This window comes from Cydia fagiglandana, chromosome 16 (genome assembly GCF_963556715.1).
Source record: "Cydia fagiglandana chromosome 16, ilCydFagi1.1, whole genome shotgun sequence".
NCBI classification, from domain to species: Eukaryota; Metazoa; Arthropoda; class Insecta; order Lepidoptera; family Tortricidae; genus Cydia; species Cydia fagiglandana.
In genome coordinates this window covers 15,451,172-15,463,305 of record NC_085947.1, presented here as the reverse complement: position 1 = coordinate 15,463,305, position 12,134 = coordinate 15,451,172, and the positions used below count along the sequence as shown (strand labels likewise).

General features: G+C 38.2%; 1 protein-coding gene across 1 annotated transcript in view; it reads right to left on the bottom strand.

Moving 5' to 3' along the window:
• Positions 1-12,134, bottom strand: part of LOC134672244 (atrial natriuretic peptide receptor 1) — a 98,789-nt gene that overhangs the window by 33,536 nt on the left and 53,119 nt on the right. The window contains exons 6-8 of the mRNA XM_063530145.1: positions 9,255-9,364; positions 7,318-7,506; positions 1,157-1,292 (exon numbers count right to left, since the gene is read on the bottom strand). Coding sequence (XP_063386215.1) covers positions 1,157-1,292; positions 7,318-7,506; positions 9,255-9,364 — 435 coding nt within the window. The remainder of the gene's footprint in view (positions 1-1,156; positions 1,293-7,317; positions 7,507-9,254; positions 9,365-12,134) is intronic.

The following is a 12,134-nucleotide window of genomic DNA, read 5'->3' as shown; positions in this document are numbered from 1 at the left end:
AGCTTGGGCCGTGCCCCGCTGCTGGCGGCACCCTAGGTTAGGTTTTTTATAATGTGTTTATATGTATTTTTTATTGTTTTGTGTTTTTATATTTTACTTTTATATTCATATTATAAAAACCCTAGCCTGAGAAAAATTATGAATAAAATAAATAAATATTATAGGACATTTTTACATAAATTGACTAAGCCCCATGGTAAGCTCAAGAAAGCTTGTGTTGTTGGTACTCAGACAACGATATATAATATACAAATACTTAAAATTAAATACATAGAAAGCAACCATGACTCAGGAACAAATATCTGTGCTCATCACACAAATAATTGTCCTTACCGGGATTCGAAAACCCAGGATCGCGGCTCCACAGGCAGGATCACTACCCACTGGCTAGGTCAGACCGGTCGTCAAAAGTTAACATATATTTCTCTATTTAATTTTATAAATATTTTATATTTTAAATGCAGGTAACACTTATTATAAGTGGGCTAAAATGGTTTGTACAAAATAAAACGAAAGAACATGTACATTAAATTACAATGTAACAACACAATAAATTGAATATAAACCAATCCAGTACTTACGGTGCACGGAAATCTCACGACACATATTTCGTCGGCTAGAAGACTGGCGTCAACTAACAAACAAGTTGTTGTGTTGCTGTTTGTGAGCGAGAAAATTCGAATACTGGCGAGAACTTTTAAATTTTAGCAGTGTTTTAAGCTGTTATTTTATATTTTAGCGCTTTATTTCACTTTACCGGATCCGGGACCGGATCCGGTGAATTCTGCCGGATCCGGTATCATGAAAAATGTGCCGGATCCGGCCGGATTACCGGATCCGCCGGACCGGATTGCAATCCCTAGTGACGTTCCACGGCAAAAGGTACCTTATGGCAGCTGGCGCTTACGCTATTATTAACGCCGCTCCAATATTCAGCCGGGGAAATGGTACCTTTTACTGTGGAACGTCACATGTCTTTACTATTTCATATCTAGTGGATCTCTAATTCATTTCCCGAATCGCGCCGTAAATCACGAGCCCGCGGTGCAACCCAGTACTGCTGCTCGTGGCGTAGCATTTTACATATAAAATTGCACCTATGTGTTGTTGCACCTACCTCGCTCTCGTATTGTGTATGTGTAGTATGGTCGCTTACCTAAAAAGTCCCGACCCCACATCCGGTTGGTGATGTTCTGGCCGTCCCGGATATCTCCGCCCTCAGTCAAGGTCTCGTTCAGCGCCATGCCGAGAAGGTACACTCCGTCGTAGAACGCTCCAATGAAGAAGTTTACCTGAAATTATCTCAGTTAAGTACAGTCTGAAATAATACGTTGCTCTTCGAAGGCCCCAAAAAATATGTGACGCGCTCTTATGAATACAAATAAGATTGTGTCAGATATTTTGCGGACTTCATTATTGCAGGTGACTGTACTTTTGTCTATACAAACTAATCGTATTTCGCTATTATAGTCGCTGCAAGATATAGGGTGTTAAATCTAAAAGGGGCTGTAAAATCTCCAAAGGCTGCCGAAATTCGATTAAACGTGATTTTTGTTCATTTGGTTATGCAAAAAAGAACCCCCTGAGCATATTTTCAAGTTTAATTTTTTTACAACATTTTGTCACACCTACAGTCAGGTACAAGACATTTAAAATTATGATTGAGTAAATAAAACGCAATGTTGCACATCAAAATGTTGTTCGGTGATGAGATTTAGATGACAGATACCTATATTAGGTATTTTAGTGATCCATATTTTATTACACGTCCATTAGTTTGGTGATTACAAAATACAATACCTATCCAAGTAGGTATCCATCCCCTAAGAAACCTAAAGGTAATTTCTTATTCCCTCAATTTACAAAAAAAATCTAGTCATGTAGAAATGATTTTCGGCTACGCTCATAATAAATGCTCTCCAAGAGAGCCGTCAGTCTGTCGTAATAAAACGCAGAGAAAAATGCTTAGCTGATTCTGCGAGTGAATGACTATTCACATTAATACGTAAACGAAAAATGAGTTATTTGGAGTGTGTTACGCATTTACTTTCTAAGGATTTATTTGTTGTCATATTCCCATCGTCAAAACTATTGACTGAGAGTTCTGAGAGCTAGTATAGCCATAATATTCAAGAGATATTATTATAGTCCACCAACGATTAGTTAAAGAGTGTTGCAGTTAGTACCATCACGCTCCGACATTGTTACGCCATTTAGGGTCCTAGCTGCATTGGTTGTTCAATACTTACGCTATAGAATTTCCAATTTAGCAAGAACCCTAAATGGCATAACAATCCCGTGTGGTTACTGTACATATTAATAATTAGTACTTTCATCTAGACACGTGGAAGCACGTTACGGAAATTACATAGGGACCGTGCGCATTGGAGAGTCTGTCATCTTATGGTCTGAATCCGAAACATATGTGCTAGTACATTGCTAAAGCAAGTGCTACCACCTACCGTTCTCGTCGGTACGTTTCCTTGTGCAAAGTAGGTTCTGCCATCTTGTGGGCTACTTCGGAAGAATAAACGACACATTTACACCTTGATAGCTCCTATGCTACCCCATAGTTCATGCACGAAGCATATCAGGGAGGCTACAAAATGTACAAACATTTTTTTTCCTCGGAAAGTACATATCTGTATGTGATTGTGGATATCTATACAACCTTGTTTACCCTTCTAAATCTCTGTAGCTATTTAATTTATTTTATTTATTTTATTGATCAAATAAGTAACACAGCATTACAGTATAAAACCAAGGCACACAAGGCACAAGGAGCTATGAATCTACAAAGCTCCGAGTCTGGGCTATAACCGCGAAAATCGAAGTTCGCAAATTGCGGGCATTTTTCTCTGTCACTCTAGTTACGCCTTCATTGGAGTAAAAGAGAAAGATCCCCGCAATTTGCGAATTTCGGTTTTTGCGGTAGCCACTCTGTATAATATTGTGATTCTTGAACAGTTCGTTAGAGTTGTTTTTGTAAAAGCGATCACTAATATATACAATATGATTTAGGTATACGAAATTCTGGTTTGATTTTATAAGGTAACGGGAAGACTGACTGGAGAGTTCATGTGAATGATTATGATTAGGTACATAACCAGCTATACTTATAGAGTACTAATTGTAAAAACAGTGAACCAGCGAGTGACTAAATGGTACTGAAGCGCAAGATGTTTAAGCCAAATAGTTACCACGAAGAAACTTTTTGGCGTATCTTTAATTTGGCTATTGAATTTGCTCTCTATACTAAAAAACGGGGTCCCTTTGGTTCCCATAAAGTTTTAAGTCATAATGTATTGTTTGTCATAGTATAATTAGTCATAAAACTGAAACCGTTAACTTTTCAGGATTTTCGTAAGGTTATCCTATAGATAGGTTAGGTTATGTTTGTTTTAGGGCAATCCTGAAAAGTGGCGCGTTTTTGAACCAAATAAATTATGACTAACGAAAATCGGGGCAAGCAATACATTAATGACTTAAAAGTTTTTGGGAAACAATAGAGACCCTAAAAAAACACTAATTTGAAAACTCCGCTACCTGATAATTTGTTGTTGTGTGCGTAATGTTAACTCTGCTGCAGATTATAACATCGTTTTAACCCAAATAGAACCATTTAAAGCGCTTTCGTTATTTATTAGACGCCTGAAATATGACACGATAATCCCGGCTCACGAAAACGCAACCCCGAAGTTCCGAAACCAAAAAAGATAATACAAGGGTAAAACGAGGGTAAAACGGTACAGTCGCGTAGAGTTATTTGCGGGTACGATTTTCTGCAGGATCCCGTTTTCTGTAGTATATGCGTGCAGTATCCCGCAAACAGAACGCTCGTGTGAACGTTACTATATTCCTGCTCCTGCAGGAAACCGTACCTACCCGCAAAAAATAGGACGTCCTAAGTACCCCCCTTTCCCACTGACGTCCAGTTTTTTGTGGGTACGGTTTTCTGCAGGATCCCGTTTTAGTAGCTAATATAGTAACTTTCACACGAGGATTCTGTTTGCGGGATCCTGCATGCACACTACAGAAAACGGGATTCTGCAAAAAACCGTACCCGCAAAAAACTGGACGTCAGTGGGAAACAGCTCTTAGATATATCGAAGCGGTCAAGGCTCACAAATATATCACCAATATATAAGACCGAAGCAATTTAGTTCAACTGTAAAGCGTTAACAGACAGGCTGAATTCTAACCCTTTTTTTGTTTCTTCGATCCAGATTTCTGTGGCCCTAGTGAAAAAGGGTACAAGTCTCACGCAGCTTAGGAGTAAAAGGGCACAGGTGTTACTTGGAACTTATACCCATTAACAACCGCGCTGCCCGAGACTTATACCTTTTTTCACTAGGGACACAGATTTGTTTCTTTGGGTCGCATAGATTCTCATCTTATATTTTTAGTTGATCTCAGATGTCTCTGTTTAAGTATATGTGTTAATATGTACATACATATAATAACATGAATCGTTGGCAAGCAATTCATACATTTGGTTAACCTACTTGCTCTTGGTTGCTTAGCTTGAGTATTAGATCCATTACTGTATATGAGTCCACAAATATAGATTTACTTTATATATAGTTTGTAGTAAAGAATATAGAGGTCACTTTTATCGCCATTATGACATCCATTACTTTCGGACATGTGTCTAAGTGCTTTCTGTCACCTTCGAGTGACAAATGTTGTATCTTCAATATCTTACATCGCTCAATTATGTCATTTATAATTATAACATTATACACTTCGAGAACCTGGGTAATATACGAGATAAGTACAATATACTTTACATTTATATACCGTTTTTAGTATAGATATTTTCAGAGCCATTTAAATTTTGTTTTTTTTTATAACAACAATGTACAGAAAGCCTAAATAACTTATCTCAATGAAAGCTAAGTCTATTTCATTAGGTGCACGTCTTTATAATAGACTTATCGGACTATCCCTAAATCCTAATGAATAAGGGTTTAGCCCTAACTTGTGGCCAGGGAATAAAACTAGGCATTATAATCTAGCCTTAGATAAATTCGAGGCTAAAGATGGGTAACAACCACCCCAGGCATGGACAGACTTAATCCCTTTTGTCCTAATACCAAAAATTGTAGCCAAGATTTATGCCCCTTAAATCTAATTGAGAGCATCTAAGATTATTTTGGGATGAAGTAGGGTTAAAACAAATTACAAACTAAATTGTAGAAAGACACAATTAACTGCGTTGGATATTTAATTGTAATTTTTTAGACACTTGTACCGAACTGAAAAGAGTACACAACATTGCTGAATGCACGAAAAAATAGATTATTCATTCTGTGTCAGTCTGTTGTCGCCTTTCTCCTTTTATCAGGATTTAGAAGATGTAGATAAACAGTTCTTTGATGGAGAATCAGTAATTCTCAAGTTTACGGTCCACGTATATGTATTCTATTCCATATTACTTATATATTCTACACAGACATAATTAAAAACGTGAGATTTAGCACTTTCGAAAACATGAAAGTATAAAGATCGTTCATTTACAAAACCTAAGTAACAAGGTACAAATTAAGGCCAAAAACATTGACAATCCGCTTATCCAAAGAAAATACCTTAAACTATGATAAAATTTACTTTAAGTTATCCCCTCCATCTATAAACGTTTATTGACTAGAGGGTTAATATTAGCATACAATAGTTTCTTGGTAAACAATTTTCGGCCCAGACACGGGCTTTGACTTAAATTTTATAACATCGTATCAGCGGGGAACGTTTATTTGTAATATAAACTTTATGCAATTGGAATTAAGTCGCAATTGAATTAGCGAGGGTATGAATTATAAATGATATTAACAGGCCTATTATACAGATACGGAATGTTAACTATTGTGGTTTCACCAAAGCCAAGCCATAGGTATTATTATGGATAACTGAGATATATATATATACCCAATGAATTACATTTTGAGTCTATATTTTATGGATAAGGGTGGCAATATCGAATTCTATAAATATATTATGGGATATCGGGCAAGGATCCGTAGTAAGAAAGAAAATAAATTGAAGGATGCAAGTTAAACTTAACAAAGCAGCTGTTTTTATAACATGCCCAAATTTCTAGCAATTTTAACATTGACATAGAGAAATTACCTGTAGGTACATTTTACATATGAACGCAGTTTTAAAAATAAACGTCCTTTTTATCGACTTTTATTGAGTCGAACAATCGATACAAATATACCTAGTACTTAAATTCGATTCCTTGCTCGTACATGCAGCACCAGCCTGTGAACTCATAGAAGCGATGGTTTGTTGATAACTTTAGCAGTTTTGGTCTCAATTTCACGTGCTTTGATTTGCGTAGTGTTAATTAGACACCAAATTTTTATATTAAACAAAAAATGAAAAAAAAAATCATCGCCTCCGGCAAAACTCGTACTTGCGACCTTTCAGAACATCAGTCCGATCGCTGCTACCAACTGAGCTAAGGATCTCGACTGATCTTAACTAATCTGAACTGGGATACGGATTTGCAATCTCTTAACGCTCGCAAAACTTACTGTTTGATAAAAATTAATAAGCCGCCAATACCTAATTTTTGTCATTTCCACCGAACTCTCTGTATTCAGCTTCATCTATTATAATGTAAATGTTTGTACACATATTGGCACAAGGTATTAGAGTCAGACCGTAAAAATTCTGCAGCGATTTTGATAGCCCACGCAGGGCAAGTGTCATTTTAAACGTCAAACTTCTATGAAATTATGACGTATACATAACATTAGTTTACACTGCGTGGGCTATCAAATCCGCTGCAGACTTTTATTGGTGCGACTACGACTATAGTAATCCTCTGGCCGACTTGCCGTAGTCACGACTGTGTCAACATATGCCGACATATTACAAGTCCAGTGCCGCTTATCGTATTGCTTCTCGGATGTTTCAGAACTTCGAGTACGTGACCAGACGAGACCCAAATAGATTAGAAAAGCTGATCATTGTTGGCCACGTGTATGGAACAAGAGGACGTGGGAAATCACTGACCCATTTGACCGTTGTTTATGATGAAAGATGCCAGAGAAATATATATCCAGAAGATCGTATCGGATTTGAGATCCTTGGTGAATAAAGCAACGAGTTCATTGAATGATTTTACGGTTTAGACTCATGACTTGTTTTTAGTCACTCGCGCGACATGTTTCGGAGATGCTAAAAACACGTGAGTCTTATCCGTAAAATTATTCAATGTGTTGTGAGTATGTCTCACAACAGTTTAAATGAGTTCATGTAACTGAAATCCTCAGCCCTAAGGATACCAGGAAGATAGCTTGTAATACATACCTCCTCCCCGTCCGAGAAGGTGTAGTTATAGTGCATTTTAGCCCTGGCCCTGACGGCATCCGCGAACTCGTCGAAGCGGTCGCCCGTCGGTAACTTCAGCGACACTCGTAGCAATGCTTCGTAGGCGGCGCGCGCGGCCGCGTCACGGTCGTCTCCGGCTGCCCAGCCCGTTTCGTCCCAGTAGCCACCCTGAAACAGTATGAGAATTAAAACGTTTGTTTGACTCAACGTCAACTGACGTTCACGATGACGCGCCAGCGCGCCACGCATGATAGGCGGCGTGGCTTTCAAAGGATTAAATATGATGTCTTTGATATTTTGGTGCCGAAGAATAGAGTAACTTACACATGTTTCAAGAGATAAACGGATTTAATAGGCAGATTATATGTGCGTGGTATTTGGTCCTCAAAAATGTGGAAAAAGTTCGATCACAAATTAACAAATAAAATATTTAATTGCCACAATAACAAATTTCGTCTCTCCACTATTTTATTGTAAATGTAGATTTCATTTCACCAAAAAGGGGTTAAGTAAAGATCACCGTAATAAATTGAATACTAAAATGTGTGCCTGAAAAATGTATTCATCGGCAAGAGGATTGAAATAAGTGAATGAATTTAAAACCCTAAAACCCATCTCACCAAATACTTGCAAAAAATTTCGGTCTTTGTTATCTCGAATGAAGAATATTTGAGAAAAGCAAATACATTGATGTTCCTTTGATTCTAGACACACACAAAGGATTATTTCTCCCGGCATTCGAATTTTAAACAACCGCCTGATATTTGAGTACCTTCAAAGTTCTTAAAACTCACTCAAAGTTTTCGATTTTGTTATAATAAGTCTTTAGAATCTGTATACAACAATCGCTTGTACCAGGAAGATAAACTCCCGGAGGCTCTCCGGAAATACAGCTCACAGAGGAAAACGAATATTAAAATTTCATTATATTTTTCTCTATCGCTCTTGCATATTCGAGCTCTGAGCAATACCGTCTTTGCCATAAGGGCACACGGGGCCAGTGCCCAGGCCCCCATCCTCAAGGGGCCCCGAAGGACAAACAGTAACAGTATATTTGATTATTACTTAATAATAAATAGAAGATCATAGTAGAAAAATGTTCGCTTTCTTTACTTATTAAAAGGCCCCAAATTGTTATGTGCCCATGGGCCCCAGCATAGTCTAAGACGGCCCTGGCTCTAAGCCCACCTGAAGATTCCTCCTACTGTCTTTATCTAATCTCTATCTAATCCAATCACCTTCCGATTCCGAATTCGAACAACAAACACAACAGTTTCCGAGATGCAGTCGCATTAATTCACCGACTTGGAAGGTCTTACGTTAATCTGTGTGACCTAGGCTTTATGCAGCCCTGATTCCCTATCTAAACCAAGTCTTATTCCTATACCAACAAATGCTAAAGTTGCTTGGTTTACTAGTGAATGCTGTCGGTACGGATTGCAAGACAATTAATCTAAAAACAAACAAGATTGAGGCAAGACATTCCTAGCGGATAATGGTGACCAGCTTAACTCCAACCTACTCTCGAATCGAATGTGTGGCCAGCAACAAACGTAGCGTATGTACGGTCAGCTACAGCAGAGATAGATGACCCTGCTGAATCTAATTTCTATGCAGCTGACTTTATATGTGACAATGTAGGGTCATCATCATCATCATATCAGCCAGAGGACGTCCACTGCTGGACATAGGCTTCCCCCAAAGAGTTCCACAATGACCGGCCTTGCGCCACCTGCAACCAGCGGACTCCCGCGACCTTTACGGTCGTCAGTCCACCTTGTGGGGGGTCTACCCACGCTGCGCCTTCGCCCCAATGGCCATCGGTTCTACGGGCAATGTAAGGTTATGGGTACAAAAGTGTTAGTGTGTATGTTTAAAATAGTTTAAACATACACACTAGCACAAAAGCATCCTACCTGGAATATCTCCACGTCAAGGAAGGCCCAGTCGCCTCGTGTCATGCCCAGCGCATGCGCAGCGAGCAAGAACTCGCGCACCAGCGGCCCGCGCACGCTCAGGATCACCACTATGAATAAAGAAAGAATTGTAATATGTAATTATAATTTCAACCTCCCCCAACGGAGATAATTAAAGAATGCGGGTAGTACCCAATTATTTTTTTAAAAATTAAGAAAATGGCTGTCGGACTACTCATTTTACGATATCAAAGTTTTTTTTGGTCTACCGAATAATTTATAAATGTAATTTATTGATAAGAATGTAATGTAAGCATCTACTTTAATAATTTAATTGACATTGTACCTATCCTGATATTTTAATTAAGCTGATTATTTAATTAATTTGAATGTTATATAAAAACTGAATACCTATTGCCTACTATTGCCTAAATGACATGTAATATTTAAAATATTATAACTTAATGACTATGACTATGACTAACAAAATCTTTTATCTAAAATAACTTACATTATATGGGAAACTAAAGCTCACATACTCGTACTCCGTTGGCTAGGCCATCTTGAAACTCTTGAAAGAATGGAAGAAGATTGGAATGTAAGAAAGCGTACCGGGGCGCCTAGCAGAATGACGTCCTGTCGGACGCTCATGCGACATGGTGGAGGCGGATCTACGTGATTTCAAAGTCAACAATACGCGAGAAGTACCCCCTCCTCCCCTGCCTTGCCGTATCCGGCAATGGCGACTCCATCAACAATTCTTATCCGGATTATGAAATGCCCTAATGTGGCTCGCAAAACCAAACTACGAGAAAGGCTACTGGCAAGAAGTAGCGCAGAACCGAAAGAAGTTGCGTTGGCTTGTGTCGGAGGCTAAATCTAATTTTGTGTCACAAATCCAACGGAGTAAGTAAAAAGTACTAGGTCCCTACGAATTGAGAACCTCGTTTAAAGGTCACTTAAAAATAAACTAGTCTAAGTAAAAGCGTGTAATAACTACATAGTTATCCTCATTTCCAACCCTGCGTCTGTCAGTCCGTCTATTAAACACAGACCACTGAATACAACATCCATTTACTGTTCCGCTTTGAACTTTGAACGCTGCGTATCGCTTGAATTAACTTTGCTTTAGACCTAGATTACTTGGGGAGTTGTTTACGCACCTTTATTTTATCTATATCTATCTAATCTAATCTACTTAATACCTTTAAACGTGCAATTCTTGTTTATATGTATATTTCGGGGATAATCGATCTAGCTAGGTCTTATACGAGGGGCAAACTGAAAGTGTTTAGAATAGAAAAAGCTGAAGTAATTAGGACGTTACTCTTTATTTTAATGCGTGCTTTATCTCTTTCTGACCACGCGTACAAATTTTCATTACGATAGGATTACCCTGAAGCGCACACAGCTCATTCTTCCAATGCCTTTTTTGTATGGCGATTTTAGGTCCTCGGAGGTTTTGTATGAAATTCATGAGGTACCCATCGGGATTCAAGCTTTTTTGACACAAAATAATTTAAGCAAGATTTTTTTAACAGTGTCATATGAATACTGAGGGATATCAAAAACTACTGATATACAATTTTTTGCCAGTATTTTTTATTAACCGCACAATTGTGCGATGTAAACTTTTGACATCACTCTTGAATGACATGCTTCTCTATGATCATCCGTTGAATAACTACAAAAGCGATTAAATGTGTAATTTAAAAAATAAACAGACGTACAAGAACTAGGCTTCATTATGAAACTATAACTGAAGCCTACTGTAACTCTGTTGTTGGCTGAGCCCACAATGAAAATCGTTATAAATAGTAATACGAAAAAATTCTTAGGTCGAAATTGGAATAACGCTCGACGTACAATTTCCAAATTGCCATCAATCCTGAAACACAGATAACGACCAAATTGCATATACCTCAAAAAAAGTATAAAGAGTTATATTTTCATAAATAATATGCCTCTTTTTGTTATATGATCTCTAAGTAGCCTTTTCTAAGAACTTTCAGAGTTGCCTACGTATCTGGGAAAACGCCTTATTGAGTTTTTATATGTTTTCCGAGCAAAGCTCGGTTTCCCGAATATTCTTCAGATTAATTGAGATAAAAGGTAAAAACCCACGCGACGGCCATATATCTTCTATCTTCCGTTGCAAGTCTTCGGCGCGCCGTATTTTTTATTTCCTTCAAATCTCCTAGCTTTAAGAGGGTTTTACTGTACCTACTTGAAAAATCCAACAATCTTCAACTGAATTCACTTTCCACTTTGATCCTAACACTAAAGTTGCACTTTACTTGTCTAGTGAAGAAATAAAGCGATACCTACACCGTTCGCAAAGAACCCAGGAGACCGGGCCGATTCTGTTTTAACAATTTGACAAGGTTTTCATCTTATTTTGATACGACTCCTAGAGGTGTATTGTGATAGTAATAACAATTTATGAATTTGATCAGGATTGTTATGGATATGATCTATCAATATCAAAAGTGACGTTATTGGTTGAAGAAATACGACTTTTGACACTGACAAAATATCATAATACAGTGCCAAAAGTGTCATTTCTTCAATCAGACTACGCCTCCTTGCTTGCATTTTTATCGCCTGTCACTATGCCTGTCACTTTCGCACTGATATACTTGTTAGAACGTTACAGACAGGCATGGTAACCGACCGACATGGTATGCGACCGTGCTACCGCCGCTAATTGCATCTCATCAGCGTTAGCGGCTCTCGCTTAGGGCTACTTGCACTATCCTACTAACCCGGGGTTAACCGGTTAAACCGTTAACCCAGTGTCAAATTGTATGGGTAACCATGGTAACTCCTGGTTTAACCGGTTAACTCCGGGTTAGTGAATGGTGCAAATGGCCCTAATTG